We start from the raw sequence: 22,684 nt of genomic DNA, 5'->3' as shown, positions 1-22,684 counted from the left end.
CAGATGTCATGTCCTCTTTTACCTCTAATTCATGTTGGCCGATCGTTACTCCTATGGAGAACATGATTGCTGGAACAAATCAAGGAAAACTTTGGTTAACTGCTCGCCGCTACCGTTGAAAAACAGCATTCTGAATCTGATATGTTTTATATTTACAGCAATATTCCAGAAGCGATTGGAATGGGGAACCAAGAGGTTTTAAAATATACTACAAAGTTAAAGATGATGGTGCTGATTTCAAGGTATAGATCTGTAAAATAATTGATTACTCTTTGGCCTTTTCCGCTTTTGAATGTACATTTTTGTAGATGTACTGTTACATTATTAACTCAAAAATAGAGTGTACAAAATGGAAATGTAGGATGTGTAATACACATTGGATATGATGTGTGTGTGTAATGAAATATACTCACAATTATGCTATTTGATATGGGTTCGAGCCTCACTCGGGGCGTTGAATTCTTCATGTGAGGAAGCCATCCAGCTGGCTTACGGAAGGTCGGTGGTTCTACCCAGGTGCCCGCTCGTGATGAAATAATGCACGGAGGGGCACCTGGGGTATTCCTTCACCATTAAAGCTGGAAAGTCGCCATATGACCTATCATGTGTCGGTGCGACGTTAAATCAAACAAACAAACAAATATGCTATTTATATAATAATCAGGCGATGGATTTGGACCACAGTATAAACCTGGCTGTATTAGGCGGACTTCAGGAGTGGATGCAATATGAAGTAATGATGGTAGCTTACAATGATGTTGGTGAAAGCATGCACAGTGCAATAGCCTTAGAAAGAACAAAAGAATCCGGTCAGTATCTCTCGGTATCTCTATCGGTATAATTATCATTTTATGACCCGGAAGGTGTCGAAAGCTTGGCCCTTATTTTAGACCACTTCCGTTCCGTTTCTTGAATACAAGTTACATATATCAATTTTTAAGTATTGGTGTAATAGTAACTTGCCTGACTGGCAAATACAGAGGTCTGGGACCAGGTACCGTACATTACAGAGATACTTAGATGTTTTAATGCCTCCCATCCAACTAAGAAGGAAGTACGTACTTGTTCTTCCCAGTTAACAGGGTTTTACTTCAGCGCAGCTTCTTAAAGAAGCAGACTGTCTATCAAAAATTTCCTTAGACATTAATTTGTTTGGGCTCTGATATTTTGCATAACAATTGTAGTTTAACTTTGTACCTTTATATTTCAGTGCCCAGTGAGGGACCACGGAATGTACAAGCAGTGCCTTTATCATCTACCAGTGTAAATGTATCCTGGGGTGATGTCCCAACCAGAGAACAGAATGGACAGATCCTTGGCTTTAAGGTATTGTCAGATATATAGTTTTACAGTACGTAATGTATTTCAAAGTTTTGTTTCACAATATTACGGTCCAACTCTTGTACATTATCTTGTTCAAGTTAAAATAATATGTACAGTATAAAAGTTTCAGAAGAAACAAAAACATCACTGATAGATCATCTTCCCTGACACTTTTTTGACAACAGGTTGAGTACAGATCCTCAAAGAAGAATATACCTACACAAACAAAAATTGTGTCTGGTAATACAACAAACCATGTTCTGTTGGAAAACCTCCGCAAGTTTGTGACGTACGAGATCAGGGTACTTGCTTACACCAGAATGGGAGATGGTGTGCCTAGTGATCCTGAAGTTACTGTACAGACTTATGCTGATGGTATGTTAAACAAGTATAGGCCTATTATAGCAACATGAGTTATATTATGCAATGAATGATATGTCTAAACAAGTATACTCTAAATAACACAGTGACTCTTTGGCTCAGTGGTTAAAGCTTGGAGTAGCACCAGAACGACCCGGGTTCAAATCCTGCCACAGGCACTTTGGATTTTTTAGTCATAACACTTTTCGTGTAAACAGTAGAAGTATGACAGGTCTGGTAATTGTTTTAGACATCTTAAGTTGTCTTTAAGGTGTTTATAGATCTTATCGGAACGAAGAAGCCGATAGATAAATAGCGGTATGTTCGAGAGCTTTATTTCCATAATGTAACTGATTTTCTATTCGTAAACATTTCTGTTTCTATCTGTTTATGTCTGTGCTTAGTGACTTAGTGCTGAATAAGACTTATATCCTTAAGCATATTTGTACCCCACTGTATATTGTGCTTTATTTGTCTACCATTTTCCAAGAAGAAATTATTAGTAACCAGTTTTGGGAACTAAAGGAATGCTCTTTTCCGCCATTCTGTCATTCCGTCGATCCTACCGTCCGTCCGCAATTTTGTGTCCGGAATTTTACTAGTACTTAGCACAACTGTTCCCCATGATAAGACGACGTGTCATGCACAAATCAGGACCTCTAGCTCAAAGGTCAAGGTCACAATTGGAGTTCAAAGGTCAACAGGGTTTTTTTCTGTCCGGTCTATAACTCATCCATGAAGGAATTTTAATATTACTTGTCAAAAATGTACCTCATAATAAGACGATGAGTCAGAACCCTAGTTTAAAGGTCAAGGTCACACTTAGGAGTTAAGTGTCAACATGGCATGAACAGGGTCTGTTTCGTGTCCGGCCATAACTCTGCGATTTATTAAGGGAGTTTAATATCATTGGCACACATGTTTCCCATGATGAGACAATGTGTCATGCGCGAAATCCGGACCGCTGGCCCAAAGGTAAAGGTCACAGTTTGGGATCAAAGGTCAACAGGGCTTTTTTCCTGTTCGGTCCATAACTTTGCCATCCATGAAAGAATTTTAATATTACTTGGCGCAAATGTTCCCCATGATAGACAACGTGTCGTGTGCAAAACTCAGACCAATAGCTCAAACGTCAAGGTAACAAATGGAGGTCAAACGTCAATAGTGTTTTTATCCTGTCCGGTCCAGAAATCTGTCACCAATCAAGGGATTGCAATATTACTTAGCATAAATTTTGCCCATGATGAGTCAACATGTCTTGCGCAAAATCCAGAACACACTTTGAGATCAAATGTCAGTAGGATTTTTCCTGTCTGGCCTATAACTTTGTCATGCAAGACAGGATTTAAATATCAGTTGGCACAAATATTACCCTTGATAAGACAACATGTCATGCAAAAAACCACGGTCATAGGTCTAAGGTCAATGCCATACTTAGAGGCCAAAGGTCAGATTCAAAAATGACTGTCTGGAGAATTTCTTCATGCATGGAGAGATTTTGATGTTACTTGAGAAGGATTGTCATGCAAAAGAACCAGGTCCCTAGGTCTAAAGTCAAGGTCATACTTGGAGGTCAAAGGTTATGTTTTTTAAAAAATTGTCAGAGTATTTCTACATCATGCATGGAGGGATTTTGATGTAACTTGGCACAAATGTTCACCACCATGAGGTACCCTAGTTTTTAGAATTACGTCCTTTTAATTTACTATAAAGAGATTATATATTGTTGCTTATTATTACTGGCCATACGGAAAAATCGAGACCACTTTTCTGTGGTACAACATGCATGTTACATTGAATTTTAGGTGTATTTTGACCTATTGACCTGTCTCTACCTGGTAAAGAGTTTTATGTGGACTTAAAATAGATTTTTTGTAATAATACCCCTTTGTTGATACTGTAAGTAACTTATATTTGGCCAAAAGCATTCCATATAAAACAACTGTAGGTTGTTATATATGCAAATTTTAATCCAATTATTTTGTTATAACATATTGTATATATAGTACAGCATTGGCAGATATCAATTTGTTACGTTATACTGCAGTAGAGAAAATAAGGTTCCTGCCAGCAGGGGACTTTGTATTGCATGGCAATACTTCATTCACATGTTTATTTATATTATATGTGACAGAATCACCGGCTCCACCCTTCAGTCTTGCAGTGTCACATATTAATGCCAGGTCAGTATTACTGCAGTTCATACCAGGATTTGATGGTAGATCTTCTATTACTTTGTGGATTGTTGAGGCCCTGGAGGTGAAGTCTGCAATAGAATGGAAAATTGCTTACACGGTAATATTGTACTAAAAAGTACAACGTCTTGATATTCCGCTTGTGTCAATTAGGGAACTACAAAAAATAAAACCTCTGATTTGAATAATTTAGCAGTCAAAGAATTCGCGAAGGGTATAGAGTATTGAAGGAGGTAGGTTACCTTAATATTTGCATGTGCGCATGATCAACCGGAAGCTAGCGTGAGGATGACGTTTACGACAAACTAAATGTGTTTGTATATCCATTCTTCTGAAGAAGAAAAAATGGACCTGTCTTTGATCTGATGCTTCATGGTTTAATAATGCAGATATAATGAATAAATTGACACAAAAAAAGCTTCAAAACAGCGTTGCCTTAAGATGACTTTGTTGACGTAATGGCGTTACGTGTCAGTTACCGCGCAAAATTAACAGTTTTTTTAAATACGTAATTCTTTGCATTTTCTTCGTTTGAACTATTTTCAAACAGCCATTATTTGCTTATTTTTTTATGAGTATTTTGCTTTGATTAATGATCAATACTTTGCTTCTTTAATTTTATGTAGTTATATTGAAATAATATGCGGAATGTAGGAAAATGGATGATGTAATTGGGAATATAGTTTGATGAAAGGTTACTTATTACGGCCATTATCAAATTAAATTGGACAGTTTGATTTGTAATACCTATTTTTCAGTTTCCGTTGATAGTATGTTCCTGATATACTAAAACTAAGCTCTTAAATTGTTCAAATTTCAGAAGAAAATTGTAGTTTCTTGAAGTAGGTTGAAATTACCTATATATCTAAATGTAAAATCCAAAAGCGTTGACACTGGTCTGTTTAAGGAAAACAACTTCGGCTTTATATTTGCATTTCAACAATATCCATGAGAATTATAGCAACATGCAGAACTATTTTTCCGTAAAAGCTGTCAGACGAGGTATACTGCTGTAAGTATTTAAGCTGTGAAATTTGTTTAAATAAATGCAAATAAAACGGAAAAATCACTGACGATATAGACAAGATGTTTTAAAGCTACATTGACAAGATAATTTTATTTCACATGTTTATAAGAAATTACGATAAAAAGCGAAATATAATAATTTGACATCTCTATTGCAGTGGTAATTTTTAACTTTAAGAAAAATAGGGTACCATGTAAAGTGCTTGGTACTTTGCAAATAATATTACCCAAACATTCCATGTTGGTCATTAAGGAGGTAGGTTACCTTGTTACAAGGGTAAATTCAAATTAGTTGAACCGCAGCACATTTTTGTATTTCGTGTAATATGAAGTTTTAACTGCTACAATCTCAATTTCGTTTGTCTCTGTCCCTTCAAGTTCTATTTGTAGCCAGGTTGCAAGAACATGACCCTCAAAAGGTATTTTATATTAAAAGAAGAAGAAAAATACGTATATTTAACACTTTTCAGTGTATTTTAGTTTCATTAATATCCGTAGAAGTCTGCATAATTGATACTTTTACTAGCATGCACGCTATCTTTCTAATAAAAGCTTAAAATGTATATGTCGCGGGGCTCGTGTTTCCATGGTAACGCATTTTCTTTCATTTTTAAACAACAATGTATAAAAATAGGGGTTTTCGACGGCTTCAGTGCCATTCTGTTAATGACCAACATGGAATATTTGAGTAATATTATTAGCAAAATAGCAAGCACTTTACATGGTACGCTATTTTTCTTACGGTTTAAAGTAACCATGGCAACAGAGATGTTTAAAATAGCTTATATCTTGCTTTTTGTCGTAGTTTCTTATAAAAATATTGAATAAGATTATCTTTCTAGTTAATGTAGCTATAAAACATATTATTTCTAACGTAAATTACATTTTCGTGTTATTTGCATTTATTCAAACAAATTTCACAGCTTAGAATACTTACAGCAGTACCCCTCGTCTGGCATTTTTCATGGAAAAATCGTTTAGCATGCTGCTATTATTCTCATGGATATTGTTGAAATGAAAATAAAAAGCCGAAGCTGTGTTTCTTAAATAGACCAGTGTCAACGCTTTTGAATTTTACATTTAGATACATAGGTCACGGGCTTCGTTTCCATGGTAACATCAATTCAATTCAAGAAACCACAATTTTCTACCGAAATTTGAACAATTTTAGATCTTAGTTTTAGTATATAAGTAACAAATTATCAACGGAACCTGAAAAATAGGTATTACAAATCGAACCGCTAGATTTTTGTTTTGAAAATGGCCGTAACAACTAACCTTTCACCCAACTATATTCCAAATAACATTGGTTACCATCATCCATTTTCTTACATTCCGCATAACATTTCAAAATAACTACATAAAAGAAGCAAAATATTGATTTTTATTCAGAGTAAAAGACTCATAAAAATATTTCAGCAAATGATGGTTATTTGAAAATAGTTAAAATAAAAAAAAATGCACAGAATTACGTACATTCAAGATAAAAACTATTAATTTTGCGCGGTAACTGACACGTAACGTCATGACGTCAGTGACGTCATTTTAAGGCAACATTGTTTTGAAGCGTTTCTGCGGCAATTTATTCATTATTTCTGCATTATTAAACCATAAAGCATCAGATCGAAGACAGGTTCATGATTTGTTTTCAGAAGAATGAATATACAAACACATTTAGTTTGTCGTAAAATTCGTCGTAAATCGTCACGTTAGCTTCCGGTTGGACATGCGCACATACAAATATAAAGGTAACCTACCTCCTTAACAGAATGCCAGTGAATAAAATCTGAAAAGTAGATCCCTCGGAAGCACCGAAAACAAGCAAACAGAGAAAATTGCAGACACGGTTTGATTGAGTCTGTTCATGAGCAGTAATGGAAAATGCAACACTGCCCACGCCTCCTAGCACCGGCTTAAGCAGTATCTTTCAAATCTAAATGAATTGAAATCAATGATCCCGAAGGACCAGAAAATATAACAACACTGAGATGAAGCCGTCGAAAAAAACCCGAATTTCATCATTATTGATTAAAAACGAGAGACAGTGGGTTAAATGGGTTATCATGGAAACACGAGCCCCGCGACATATTCATTTTAAGCTTGAATTAGAAAATTAACGCGCATACTATTAAAAGTATCAATTATCCAGACTTCTACGAATAACAATGAAACCAAAATACACTGAAATTTTTTTCTTCTTTCAATATAAGATGCCTTTTGAGGGTCATGTACTTCAAACCTGGATAAAATTGTACTTGAATGGACAGAAATAAACGAAATTGAGATTGTAACAGTTAAAACATTAAATAATTCGATATACAAACAATTGTTGCAGTTCAGCTAATTTGAATTTATTCTGGTACCTTAAAACTCTTGGTTCCATTTATTTGCATTTTATTATGTTCCTCTAAATGTCGTTTTTTCTTTGTTTAGAAGTACGATCCCTCAGCCATGTCTCTGCGAGTGGAAAATTTGAAGCCCTACACCTACTATAAGCTGCGTATCATAGCAGAGAACATAGTCGGACAGAGTGGACCCAGTGAACCGACTCGTTTATTCCAGACTTTACATGATGCACCAGGAGCTCCTCCTGGCAACGTGACGGTCAGGTCACTCAATGCCACGGCCCTTAGAGTTAGCTGGACGGTAAGTACATCTGTAATAGTCTGAGATTTTGAATACATTATTGATACTATTTTTCCGGTATATTATGAAATACAGTTGTATGTCATCAATGTTTTACTATGTCATTTCATCAAATGTATATGTTATTCATATTTGTAAATGTACGCACTGACTTTTGTACATATCTATATAGGTGACTTAGTCCCACTTGGATGGATGCACTCGTTTATTTGTTTTTGTGTTTATGTTAAATATATTTTGTTAACGTCTTAATGTACCAAATCTATACAGCAGTTGAATAAGGTTATATATTTCTTTTTCAAATTATTGTGACTTCTTACAATTCAACAAGAATTTACCCTTAAGGCTTCATCTTTTCTAACCTTTTTTTCCAAGTATGGAAAACAAACCGTTTTTATATGGGCATCAAAAACCTTGAAACGTTTTTCCTAAATATAGTGTGCTTTCTCATAAGTTACAGCATTAGCATTACCTGCAAGGTAGCTTAGAACCTAGCGATATGTTTAGCTTTGTGCTGAAATACCCCCTGACCCCAGCTGAACCAGACAGAAAGTGGCAGATATTTTTGCATGACATTTTACCACTGCTAAAAATCATAAAACAGTTATAAAATTGCAACAATATAATGCCATCCAACAGTGGTCCTAACTGTCGAAGGTAGATAAACTGAAAAGAACCCTAACTCTGACCTTTGGGAAACAGAAAAATATGTATACAAAATAAGTCATTTGTTTCTTCTTTCACGCCTGCTTAGCTCAGTAGGGAAAGCGCAGATTTGTGGATCGTGGGGTTGTAAGTTCAATCCCCGGCGTATGTTCTCCGTAATGATTTGATAGAAGACATTCTGTCAGATGTCATTTCGTCTTCTACCTCTTATTCATAATTCTGGAAAGGTTGGTCGGCCTGTACAGAATCAAAGAACAATTACGTTAACTGCGTTAACTGAAATACCGTTGAAAACGGCATTCTGGGTCAAATTCAGTTAACTGTTTTATATTTACAGCAATTGTCAAAAAGTGATTGGAATGGGGAACCAAGAGGTTATAAAATATACTACAAATGTAATGATGGTGGTGCTGATTTCAAGGTATAAATCTTTAATATCGTTAATTACTTTTTGGTTATATTCGCTTTTACATGTACATTTTTATACGCCCGAAGGAACGTATTATGTTATTACGCTGGTGTCCGTCTGTCTGTCCGTTAGCAATTTCCTGTCCGCTCTGTAACTATTGAACCCCTTGAAGGATTTCAAGGAAACTTAACACAAATGTTCACCACACCGAGACGATGTGCAAAGTGCATGTTTTGGATGTCTCGCTTCAAGGTCAAGGTCACACTTAGGAGTCAAAGGTCATATCAGTTTGTTTTGTGTCCGCTCTGTAACTCTTGAACCCCTTGAAGGATTTCAATGAAACTTGACACAAATGTTCACCTCACCAAGACAATGTGCAGAGCGCATGTTTCGGACGACTTGCTTCAAGGTCAAGGTCACACTTAGGGGTCAAATGTCATATCAGTTCGTTTCGTGTCCGCTCTGTAACTCTTGAACTGCTGAAAGGATTTCAAAGAAACTTGGCAGAAATGTTCACCACATTGTAACGATGTGCAGAGCGCATGTTCCGGATGACTCGCTTCAAGGTCAAGGTCACACTTAAGGGTCAAATGTCATATGACTTTGATTTGTGTATATTGCTCTGCATTGCAATGCTCTTGTTTTTATTTGGCAGATGTCTATTTTGTACTTACAATAATTTTTTTTAATTACTTCCCTTTTATGTTACTATAGATAGCTTATTTTGAAACGTTTTTATTATTGGCCGTAGGGAAAAACCGAGACCACTTTTCTGTGGTACAACATGGATGGTACCTCCAATTTTAAGGTGTATTTTTACATACCTGTACCTGATAAGGATTTTTTGTAGACTTTGAATATTTTTTTTGTGGACTTAGATTTGTTTTTTGAAGTTTTCCTTTTGTTGTTCCAGTCCTTTTGGGCTACAACAGTCAAGTTCTTAAAATTTTGCTCCCATCCTATGATGTAAGCCTTCGGGCGTATATTGCCCCGCTTGGCGGCGCTCTTGTTGTAGATGTACTGATAGTATATAATTATCTTGGAAATAGAGTACACAAAATGTAAATGTAAGGTCTATGATAAACTTTTGATGTTATGTGTGTGTATAATGCAATATTTACAACAATTATGCCATATATATTGTAATAAACAGGCGGTGGATTTTGACCATAGTATAAACCTGGCTGTATTAGGTGGACTTCAGGAGTGGATGCAATATGAAGTAAAGATGATAGCTTACAATGATGCTGGTGCAAGCAGTCACAGTCCAATAACCGTAGAAAGAACTAGAGAATCCGGTCAGTATCTTCCGATATCTTTATCGGTATAATTAACATTTTATCATCTGGAAGGTGACGAAAACTTAGCCCTTAATTTAGACCACTTCCGTTCCATTTCTTAGATACAACAGTTGTATTCAACATATCAAATTTGAATTAATGGTATAGTAGTAAATCGTCTGTCAAATCCAGAGGTCCGAGGCCAGACACTTGATATGACGGAGATGCTCTTTAATGCCTCCGATCCCACTAAGAGGCCAGTACTTGTTCTTCCCAGGTAACAGTGTTTCGGTTGTATTAGCGCAGCTTCTTAAGAAACAGACTGTCTATTCAAAATTGTCGTGGACAGTAATTTGTTTGAGCTCTAATATTTGGCATAACAATTCTAGTTTACTGTTTGCCTTGTTCTCGGTGCTTCCGGTGGACCTGCTTTTCAGATTTTATTGAATACCTATATATTTCAGTGCCCAGTGAGGGACCATGCAATGTACAAGCAGTACCTCTATCATCTACCAGAGTAAATGTATCCTGGGGTGATGTCCCAACCATAGAACAAAATGGACGGATCCTTGGCTTTAAGGTAATGTCAGATATATAATTTTGCAGTACGTAGTGTATTTCAAAGCTTTGTTTCTGAATTTTACGATCAAGCTCGCTCTTGTACATTATGTTCTTCAAATTAATAAAATGTGAACAGAAAAAGTTCTTTCAGAAGAAATAAAATCTTCACTGAAAGATCATTCTTCACTGACACTTGTTTGACAACAGGTTGAGTACAGATCCCCAGAGAGGAATATACCTACACAGTCAAAGATAATGTCTGGTAATACAACAACTCATGTTTTGTTGGAAAACCTTCGCAAGTTTGTAACATATGAGATCAGGGTACTTGCTTACACCAGAATGGGAGACGGTGTGCCTAGTGATCCTGAAGTTGCTGTACAGACTTATGCTGATGGTATGTTAAACAAGTATATTATAGCGACATGAACAATATTATACAATAAATGATAGATCTAAACAAGTATATTATAAAACACAATGTGGATAATCACGTGACCTTGAGCGATCCTTCAACGAACATAGGTCTCCTCGGTTCAACCTAAAACTAGTAAGTTTTTTCTTGTTCATTTGTGCATCGATAAAAACAGTACGTCCACGGAATGTGCGGTTCTTTGTGCTTCCAGAATATACTTTGCTTTTGACATGAATTCCTCTCATTTTTAATGCAGGTCGAAAAAGTGTTCTGTCTGTTGTAAACTAAGAATATTATTTGAACGAACGAACTCTTAAGTTGCAGCTACGTTAATACATTTCCATCGTTAATACTTGATGTAAAGTCTTCAATACCATTGTACTAAAAGCATGAAAAGTCAGATATGTTTCAAAGGACCATTGTTCTAGTATAGTATATTTTGTAAAGCTCAATTTAAATTTGAAGTTGGTAATTGCAAATGATTGTTTCGTTTCAATTGGACGGTAGAAAATCGTTTTATCCTTAGAAATAATGTACCCACTACTCGCATAAAAACATTATTACTTTAAAATAGTTAACTATTTTAAACTCCAAGAGATCTTTGTGCATCTAAACATGATGGGTAAAGTAAGGGTTAGTCAAGGAATGGAACGTCTAGAATGTAAATCAAAACTGCATTCATTTATGTTTCATCAAAATTGTCTCTGAAATGTGGCTGCTAAGTACATGGGTATATATACCAACCGTGGAATTAGGAACAACAAACAATCCTCGTACATACATCAGGTAAAATCATAGAAGATCACAAGGCAAGCAACTTCTTACAATATTAATAAAATAAAATTATTTAATATAATATTACTACAAATACTGTGGTAAGTATCAAAGAATAACATACAAATGATGTTATCTTTACATACAAACTCAAAGAACGCATTACATTTTCAGGTGTATATCACGGTTGAATTACGCTGCGCATCTGAACACGGAAGTATCCATGCGACAGCTTTTTATTGTGACCCATGAATGGTGGGGGCATATAGATTTGGTCTTGTCCGTTCGTCCGTCCGTCCGTGCGTCCGTCCGCCCTAAGTTCGCGACGCGCCTAGCTCAAAAAGTATTTGATATAAACTGATGAAACCTTGCATGGGTCTTTATCATGATATGATCTTGCGCATCTCCTATTTTTTATCTGGCTCCGCCCTCTTTTTCCAGAGTTATAGCCTCTGAAATAGTCAGAAATGTACATTTTCACGTTGTGACACGCCTAACTCAGAAAGTATTTGATATAGATTCATGAAACCTTGCATGAGTCTCAATCATGATATGAACTTGCGCACCTTTTATTTTTTATCTAGGTCCGTCCCCTATTTCCAGAGTTATGGCCCCGGAAATAGTCAAAAATGCACATTTTCACCTTGTGACGCACCTAGCTCAAAAATAATTTAATACAAATTTATCAAACTTTGCATATATCTTTTTCCTGATATGAACTTGCGCACCTTCTATTTTTTTTATCTGGGTCCGCCCTCTATTTCCAGAGTTATGGCCCCTGAAATAGCAAAAAAATGCACATTTTCACCTTGTGACGCGCCTAACTCAAAACGTATTATATAAAAAATTGATTAAACCTTGCATGAGTTTTATCATGATGTGAACTTGCGTACCTCCTATTTTTTGTCTGCCAGTTATAACCCCTGAAACAGTAAAAATGCACATTTTCACCTTGTGACGCACCTAGCTTAAAGTGTATGATATAAATGGATGAAAACTTGCATGAGTCTTTATCATGATATAAACTTGCACACCTCTTATTTTTTAGCTGGCTCCAACCCCTATTTTTAAAGTTATTGGCCCTGAAATAGTAAAAAATGCACATTTTCTCCTAATAATGTGCCTAGCTTAAAAAAGTTTTTTATGTAAATTCATGAAACCTTGCTTGAGTCTTTATCATGATGTGACCTTGCACACTTGGCATTCTGAATATTTTCAGTTCCTGACCCGCCGCAGATAATCTGGTTCCAAGATGTGTCCTACAGTAAAGTTACAGTGGTATGGGAACCACCTGTTGAACCCAATGGAATCATTACAGGTAATTCTTTATTTCACTAATATTGTCAAGCGTTTATTAATGTATAACATCTGAGTTAAAGCAAAGTACTGCCAAACAGTCAAACCAAACTGTTGGTCTGCCTTTCGGTAAATATAGATGGCAATATATTGAACAAATATACCAGACGCCTTATACTTTTAATTTGAAGCTGTTGCCTTCGTGCTTAAAACAATTATTTATTTGTTCTCCATTTTTATGCCCCCACTTGTGGGGGGGCATATAGATTTGCTCTTGTCCGTCCGTCCTTCCGTCCGTCCGTCTGTCCGTCCGTCCGTCCTTCCGAAAGTGTTGTGTCGCGCGTAGCTCTGAAAGTATTTGACGTAGAGTCACAAAACTTCACAGGAATGTTGGTCAGCATGTGTAGTTATGCACCTGGGGTTTCGCGTCCGGATTCATTCAGTCATGTAGAAGTTATGGCCCCTGACTTTGTAAAAATTGGTCATTTTAATGTTGTGTCGTGCCTAGCTCCAAAAGTATATGACCTAGAGTCACAAAACTTTACAGGCATGTTGGTCAGCATGTGTAGTTGTGCACATGGGGTTTCGCGTCCGGATTAATCCAGACATGTAGGAGTTATGGCCCCTGACTTAGTAAAAAATTGGTCATTTTAATGTTGTGTCGCGCATAGCTCCAAAAGTATTTGACCTAGAATCACCAAAGTTTACAGGACTGTTGGTCAGCATGTGTAGTTGTGCACCTGGGGTTTCTCGTCCGGATTCATTCAGTCATGTAGCAGTTATGGCCGCTGACTTTGTAAAAATTGGTCATTTTAATGTTGTGTCGTGCCTAGCTCCAAAAGTATATGACCTAGAGTCGCAAAACTTTACAGGCATGTTGGTCAGCATGTGTAGTTGTGCACCTGGGGTTTCGCGTCCGAATTCATCCAGTCATGTAGGAGTTATGGCCCCTGACATAGTAAAAAATTGGTCATTTTAATGTTGTGTCGCGCATAGCCCCAAAAGTATTTGACCTAGAATCACCAAAGTTTACAGGAATGTTGGTCAGCATGTGTAGTTGTGCACCTGGGGTTTCGCATCCGTAATCATTCAGTATTGTAGGAGTTCTGGTCCCTGACTAATGTCATGTAGTGGGGGCATCTGTGTCCCATGGACACATTTCTAGTTCTTTGCGATTTCAACAGTTAGTCATAAGAAATTCCATGTGTTTTTTGTAATTTTACAGAATGTATTGAATTGTAAGGAACTTTAAATGAACTTGGTAATTCATCAACACCGTTTACTATTGATATAGACATTTTTGACATTGAACAGGATACATGGTATCATATAAACTGCGAGACAGCCCAGGTGAATATGCAGACAGCTCCATCCTGAGTTCTAACACCTTAAACTATACCGTTGACAGTTTGCACAGAGAGTCGTTCTACGAGTTTAGAGTGAAAGCTAAAACAACACTAGGCTGGGGCGAGACAGCATCTGTTGAAGTGATTACTATGGTAAACAGAAGTAAGTTGTTCATTCTACAGTGACGTTGCAAATTGAACTGTGATTGTTAAAGCTGACTTATAACACGGGATAATTTTTTTAGAAAGAAAAAGTGCATCCTTCACATTAATCTTTACCAAAATGGACTTGTCCATCACACAGTTTGAGCAGTGCCACATGTTTATCAATGGGGTGTTCACTGAAAATTTACTGACTGAATAGCGAACAGTGCAGACCATGCACAGGCTGATTTTTGTGCTGGTCGCAAAGGCTGCAACCAGCAGGCTGTAGGATAATGCAGGAAAGTAGAACTGTATGCTCGGTTATTATTTTGTTGGCGTTAATCAGCGAAATTATGGTAGGCAGCCTTATTCACGATGTTATGTCTGTGGCCATGATAAAGATTAATGTTGACGAATATTTTGAATTCACGAGTGGCATTTTCGCGAATAATAGATAAAATAAATTGTCTGATTTCTACCCTATGTACAGTACTCAAATTACAGACACATTAAAGACATTGCAATCACTTTATAGCACATGCAGTAGATAGGCTGGCCAATGCGGAGAGGTATATGAATATTTTTATAGATTTTATGCAGCAGTAATACTTATAATATTTGATTTTTACAACACACGTGTGCATATGAATATTTTTATAGATTGTGTGCAGCAGTTATTCCAATACACTTGTGCATAATTCTTTTAATACTAGTATGCTGATTGACTTGTATTTCAAGGTCCTCCAGACAGTCCGTCACAACCAACAATAAAATCATCTAAGGTTCAATCTAGATCTGTGACAATCAGCTGGATCCCATCTCCATTCAATGGGTATGGTCCCCTGCGTAATTTTACAGTACAGTACAAGAACGGACAGTCTTGGATCAGTGTAAAGGAACCAATTCCATCCACTGTTACAACATATCCAGTACAAGGGTATGTATATTTAGACGCATTTTAAATAAACGAAAACTGAATGTATAATTTAAGCCACTGTGCTAGTCTGTATATACCGAAATTATCACTATTATTATTATTATTATTATTATTATTATTATTATTATATACCACCTCTTTTCATATAAAATACGTTCAAAAGTGCTTTACACAAAAGCATCATTATAATGTTATTAAAAAAGGTGATTGAACTATTATTGTATGAATTCAAAATTTTATTACAGTAATGAGATACATAGCGTTTTAAGGTGAAGTTAAGCAGATCAAAACATGAAACAAAATACAATAGCGTAAAAATTAGCTGATCAAAGTTACAGGTTAGAACAAAGTAGAACAGAAGTCATTCTATAATAATATTATCAGAAAAAAGACAGAATTAAGCAGTATGATGCCTGTGAAATGCATCACAGCATGAGCACCGTCCCGAATGACTGGGTCAGTTCCCACCTTTACGGTCCGGAGAACATATAAATATAAATATCAAGCGAATAATTTTGACTTTCTTGTAGTTAAATAAAACTGAAAAATGAAACCTTTATTTATTGTTGGTTTTCAGACTGCGTCCTGACACAGAATATGTGTTTAGAGTTGCTGCAACAAACGACATAGGAACCAGTCCATTTGGTGAACAATCTGACAGTGCCCTAACTCTGGAAGACTGTAAGTGTATTTCTAGATGAGCTGTTGTGAAGACGTGGTGTACAACTTGTGTACACATTTCTTCAAACGACATCTCATAGGAAAACACTAGTTTTTAGTTACTTAACGTGGATGTTTCTTAAATGGTCCTCTTTCAAAGCTGTTCAAACGATTCAGCTTGGTTGCAGATAGTGTCACAAGAATTAAAAAATAGAAAGATTTCAAATGACATTTAAAATGCTGGACCGAACTTAAAAGTATTACAGTGTAACTTCCGAAAACCGGACCTTCTAAAAACCGGAAACCTTTGAAAACCGCACGAAACTCAATGTCCCGTTTTTTTTTCTGTTCTTATTTCAATATTATTTTAACTTCTGAAAATCGGAACTCCTGAATTCTGAAAACCGGACGATTTTCGAAGGACCGTTTAAATTTTAACACTAAAGTGGACTTCCGAAAACCGAACAGCAAAATATTAGCCTGATTAAAAGTGTCACCTGTCTTTAACATATTGTTAATCCAAAAACGCCCGTGGCAAGTTGTCAACATGTTCTTTTTTCAATCTATTGGCGACGTGTGTTTATTTTGACACGTGTAATAATACTGAAATATTGAAATGTTCTTTTATTTAAGTCTCATTCACTTACATTTATGCAGTGGGTACATCTAAAAGCATATATACATAAAGTAAGATAAAAATGTAAATGGTCATTCTGTTTAAGTATTATAAGAGACTGTTGATAACAACAATATTACAGTATCACATATTAATAACATTTATTAAAAGTTAGGCTATCACTGCTAATCTATTACTTAGAGATAGTACATAAGTTTTTCAAATCATAGGTTTGAAGTTAAAAAGCTTTGAAATGAAGACAAATGTCCATATATTTCTCAAAAACAGAAATATAGACAATATTTTAACCAGAAGTGCGGAGTTATGAGCATTTAATATTTTCATGATAACGAAAATTTTGTGATCAAGGACATGTAACTCTTCTTGAACATGGAGAGCATAAACATCAAAGGGACATAATACAGTCAATATTTTCTAATTGGGTGCATTTGATTTAACATTCAACTTTGATCTGGATTGCTAAATACTGATCCATGATACTGTGTGCTAAAAATTAAGAACATCTGGAACAGTCTATTAACAGAAAAACTATACTTAGCAGAATCTAAATAGTTAAGCTCTAACTGGGACTCGAACCCAGGACCTCTCACACCTAAGGCAGACACTCTACCACTTCCCTATAACAGCAGTAGATAATAGCTATGCAGTTTAATTGCTGGATTACATTGCGTGGACTGGAACAATAATCGGTGAACTCCGGATTTTCGGCGTTTTCGCTTTGTTACCTAACGGCATTTTTTGTGTAAAGAAAAATATAATCTAATGCTGCCAACGTCATAATTGGTCAAATCTGCCCAAATTTCTCTGACGGGTTGTTCAGAGTATGAACTTACTAACTGGCAGTACCAGTGAAATATTACTTACACTGAATATTTTATATTTGCTCTTTTTGCAGCTGCCGAACGGCACAGACGATAAAATTTGTCCAAATATAAGTAATTATTTTACCAGTTTTGAGAGAATTTCAGTTAATGGGAAATTACAGTTACAAACTAAATACCTTTCTGCAACACATGGAGTCATTAGCATTCATTGTCAATCAGTATTATGACTAAGATCGACTGTCATTCATTCATTTCAAAGTTTCATAGACAGAGTCCGTTGTTTACATTTTTATCGTAACCGGTGCACTTGTAAAAATCACTTTAGTTTGAAAAATCAAAGTATGCGAAGAGCTATGGTACGGTCTCTATATTACTAAAGATGGCCGTAAAAAACACACTTTTAAAATGCTCACTTCGAAAACTGGCTCTAATATGCATTATAAAAAACAAGAGCTGTCAGTGGACAGCCCGCTCGACTATTCTCAGTGCTTGATAGTATAAGAAATGAGTAAAAATTTAACATTACAATAAGCATATTCTCAGTAGACGCGCTCGACTAGTCTCAGTGCTTGATATAATATAAGCAATGAGTAAAACTTTAACATTACAATAAGCATATTCTAAGTCGAAAAGGGGCCATAATTCAGTCAAAATGCTTGATAGAGTTCCCTCCTCCTTTTTACAGACTGGGGTCATGATAGTAAACAAGTATGCAAAATATGAAAGCAATATCTCAATGGACTTTGAAAATATTGGGGTGGTACGCAAACTTTAACATTTATTCCAAGTCGAAAAGGGGCCATAATTCAGTCAAAATGCTTGATAGAGTTGCTTCCTCCTTTTTACAGACTGGGGTCATGATGGTAAACCAGTATGCAAAATAAAAAAGCCATATCTCAAAGGACTTTTAAAATGTTTGGGGTGGTACGCAAACTTTAACATTTATTCTAAGTCGAAAAGGGGCCATAATTCAGTCAAATGTTTGACAGAGTTGCCTCCTCTTTTTTACAGACTGGGGTCATGATGGTAAAGAAGTATACAAAATATGAAAGCTATATCTCAATGGACTTTGAAAATATTTGGGGTGGTACGCAAACTTTAACATTTGTGTGACGCTCACGCTAACGCTCACGCCGGGGTGAGTAGGATAGCTCCCCTATCCTTCGAATAGTCGAGCTAAAAATAAAAGTCTTAAGACATCAAATATCAGCCCTGTTCCGATTAGGGATGAATTGACTAGCAATGATTACCTAAACTTACTTAAAAGGGTATAACAGTATTACAATCGGGATAAGTATCCCTCGAACGTTAGATTAAAATATACCTTTTTATATATACAACATTACTACACATTATTATTATTATTATACCAGATTTGTTGAGCGCCCTTTTCATATGTAATATACGTTCAAAGGCGCTTTACAATTAAACAATATCATAAATGGACAATGATAATATTTACAGCCTTATTGTAACAAACAGCCATGATCGCACCCCCACCCTTGAGGTCGTTTTACCCCTATTGCCAATACCAGTGCTTTAAACATCTGGTACGCCCAGACGGGCTGCATATAGTGGTTCAACCTCCCGATAAGTGGTGCCTTCATGTACTGTATTAGATGGAAATACCACACATTTCAAGTGAAACTCAAGTCTTGCGAAAAACACACACATAGAACGTCATAATCCTTAAAATGTTACATGATGAAATAAAAGATGGATTGTCAGTTTAGTTAATTACATGATGAATTGTACAGTTAAGAGATCTTCGTCAGCGACGAATGACTTGCTGTAGTTCTGTATTACAAAAATAACAATGGCATATTTATTACGAGTAGAAACAGTCACAGTTGGTATCTATGTGTCGTAGAAAATTTTGAAAAGGTGTGTTTTGAGAGCTCTTTTGAATGAATTAAGTGATGAATCCTTTCTGAGATCGTCAGGAAGAGAGTTCCATAGTTTTGCGGCGGCAACCCTGAAACTTCTATCCCCGTAGGTAACCAGTCGACTTTTTTGTGGCACAAGGGTTGTTGCTGCATTTGCTGACCTCAGATTTCTAGTTGGCACGTACACCTCCAGTAAGTGTCTCATATACACCGGCGACTGTCCATGCAAGGCCTTGAATGTTTGAATGAGAATTTTGTATTTGATTCTATCTTGTATTTGAAGCCAATGAAGATCTTTAAGGATTGGTGTTATATGTTCAAAACGGGTTGTTTTCGTAATAAGACGTGTAGCTGTGTTTTGGACATTTTGCAGTTTGCTTGTTGTTGATTTTGGCACGCCGTACAAAAGAGCATTGCAGTAATCTAATCGAGTTAGTATAACAAAATGTTAATTCTCGCTTTGTTGATATTTTTCACATATATCATTCACCACTAAACCCATCATGATCTTTTACTACTTGAATGGAGTATTATACCAATCTTATTTATCTCCCTTACACACTACAACATCAATCTGCCAAATATTCAAATATATCCCATTCAAAAGGTAAAGATCATGAATGCACTTTGTTTTGTTAACTATGATATAGGAGTTGTGTTCTAGCTTCTAATATAAGGTAGCAGGACTTTGCAGCAGTTTTAACAATATCAGTATTTGAAAAGATAAAATTTAACTTATGCTCGTCTGACAAATTTGTGAAGTGATTACAAATCTCTCTGATGCTTTTCCAAAAAGTTCACTTCTGATAATATCCTATGCTGGACATTGTAGTATTACATGTATCTCATTTTCTACCCTATTACTACAAACTGGACATATCCTATCATTTACCGAAAGCCTTTCATAACGTCCAGTCTCCAATCTGATAGGCGCTACACCACAACAAAATTTTGCTAACGCTGATCTGTGTTTATATGACATTAAAATTTTTAACATATTCTTCAGTGTCATGCACAAATTTAAAATTTCTGTAGGTCCTTAATTTGTTAGAACCTGTACCACTTGTACTACTTAGTGTATGAAGGGACTCTATCCAATGATCTAAATATTCATTCATGACATGTTTTTGAACTTTATCTCACAATGCTTTTTTATATAAATGTACATTTTCAACACCAGTATATTCTGCACATTGATATTTTCTGAGAAGTTATACAACATTAAAATTAAAATTTTTACAATTTCTGCCAGAGATTCTCTGACAATAATTAAAAACAAGCTTATTTGTTCTATTATCATTCATACTTGACAATCTACACCATACATTGAAAACACACTTTAGTTGTTTGGCAAATTTACAGTCCCAGCCCATGTCACCAGCAACAGCAGAGTTTGGCGTATACCTTCCTGTCCCCAGAAAAAAGCGCATAGCCCTGTTCTGTACTGCGTCGATGCAGGAAAACCTTTTTGTACCCATATTGAGGCGCCATATGCGATTACTGGCCAGACCAGTGAGTCATATAATTTGGTATAAACTTGATAAGGCATCCCCCAATATTCTTAAACTTAGCAATAAGGAGTCCCAAAGCTCGGCCAGCTGCCTGTGACACAAACTTGGCTGTTATCTTATAATCCAAATATTCATTTAAAGTTATCCCCAGATATGTATATTTATCTGTGTATTCAATTGCATTATCATTATATCTGAAAATATATTGTGACCTAGGCATAGACAGTGTTCTAAAATGCATAACATTACTTTTAGACAAATTTACATTCATATGATTTACACCACCGACCTAAAATACTGAGCATAGCTTGAAGACAAGTCTCATCTTCAGCAAGTAACACTATATCATCAGCATACATTAAAATTGACAGCTTTTTATTCTCTCCAATGTCAGTTCCAAGACCTGAAGTATTAATTTGTACAGCTAGGTCATTTATAAAACAGTTAAACAACACAGGTGATAAAATTCAACCTTGACGGAGACCTATTTTAACGTCAAACCATTCAGACACGTAACCATTTAGCTTAATACATGACCTAACATTATCATAAATAGAGACGACAGCTTTTAGCATCCGATTATTGACTCCCATATGAACCAAACGTCTCCATAAAAGAGAGCGGTCGATTGTGTCGTATGCTTTTTTAAAATCTATATAAGCCACAAACGCGGCAGATTTCCTTTTAAGCCGAGACTCAATTATGGATGTTAAAGTTGACACCTGATCTATTGTTCCCCTCTCTTTTCTGAAGCCGTTCTGTTCATCACATAATAGATCGTTGTTTTCTAACCATTTACACAGTCTATCATTTAACACCGAACAGTATAACTTATACATTGCTGGGGCTAGAGTTATTCCCCTATATGCCATCTCTAGGATCTGTAGAACCTGATTTTGGTATAGGGTTTATCATACCTTTCCCCCAGTCGGTTGGAATTTTACCAGTTTCAAAACACACATTGAAAAGTCTATGTAGAACTGTAATAGCCACCCTATTTTTATATATGAGCCGCGCCATAAGAAAACCAACATAGTGGGTTTGCGACCAGCATGGATCCAGACCAGCCTGCGCATCCGCGCAGTCTGGTCAGGATCCATGCTGCTCGCTAACGGTTTCTCTAATTGCTATAGGCTTTGAAAGCGAACAGCATGGACCCTGACCAGACTGCGCGAATGCGCAGGCTGGTCTGGATCCATGCTGGTCACAAACCCACTATGTTGGTTTTCTCATGGCACGGCTCATATTTCATACGGAATACCATCTATACCACAGGCTTTGTTTTTTCCAGCCTTGGAGACTGTTTTATCAACCACAAGAATCGATATATTACTGTATAAGTCTGACCTGTCCGTATCATCGGACCCATAGTTATACTATTTATATCAAAATTTTCAACACTATTATTTGTATGTGGTAAAGCAGCATGCAAGGATTCAAAACATTTTTCCAGTGCTGCAAAACATGATCAGGGTTGTAATCATATGACACATCTTCATTTACAATTTCAAGTGGAATATTTTTTCTTTATCAGAAGCAACTCCAACTTTCCCGATAGATTTCCAAAACTTACCCTGATCATTTTCTACATTGCATAACATATCTTCTTGTAATCTAAACCAATAACTTCTCTTAGCTCTCATAATAACAATGACCATTTGATGCAAAGTGAAATAATAATAGACAATCACATTAATTTGTTTTCAATTAATGGAAACATGAGAAATTAAATATCTTACATTGGAAAACTGTCTTATTATTGAATGAAAGAAAGCTTGGTGTTTTAAG

The 22,684-nt window shown here is 36.1% G+C and overlaps 1 protein-coding gene across 2 annotated transcripts in view; it reads left to right on the top strand.

Moving 5' to 3' along the window:
• The window catches only part of LOC123563304 (protein sidekick-1-like), an 89,970-nt gene that overhangs the window by 49,588 nt on the left and 17,698 nt on the right, over positions 1–22,684 (top strand). For both annotated transcript variants that reach the window (XM_053530799.1, XM_053530794.1), the window contains exons 18-31: positions 159–242; positions 665–809; positions 1,211–1,326; positions 1,509–1,698; positions 3,818–3,978; positions 7,338–7,550; positions 8,554–8,637; positions 9,779–9,923; positions 10,370–10,485; positions 10,674–10,863; positions 12,875–12,973; positions 14,266–14,460; positions 15,180–15,378; positions 15,956–16,059. In XM_053530799.1, coding sequence (XP_053386774.1) covers positions 159–242; positions 665–809; positions 1,211–1,326; positions 1,509–1,698; positions 3,818–3,978; positions 7,338–7,550; positions 8,554–8,637; positions 9,779–9,923; positions 10,370–10,485; positions 10,674–10,863; positions 12,875–12,973; positions 14,266–14,460; positions 15,180–15,378; positions 15,956–16,059 — 2,041 coding nt within the window. The remainder of the gene's footprint in view (positions 1–158; positions 243–664; positions 810–1,210; positions 1,327–1,508; positions 1,699–3,817; positions 3,979–7,337; positions 7,551–8,553; positions 8,638–9,778; positions 9,924–10,369; positions 10,486–10,673; positions 10,864–12,874; positions 12,974–14,265; positions 14,461–15,179; positions 15,379–15,955; positions 16,060–22,684) is intronic.

This window comes from Mercenaria mercenaria, chromosome 2 (assembly GCF_021730395.1).
Source record: "Mercenaria mercenaria strain notata chromosome 2, MADL_Memer_1, whole genome shotgun sequence".
Lineage (NCBI taxonomy): Eukaryota > Metazoa > Mollusca > Bivalvia > Venerida > Veneridae > Mercenaria > Mercenaria mercenaria.
Note: the sequence above shows the minus strand (reverse complement) of the source record. Positions and strands in the feature narration are given on the sequence as shown.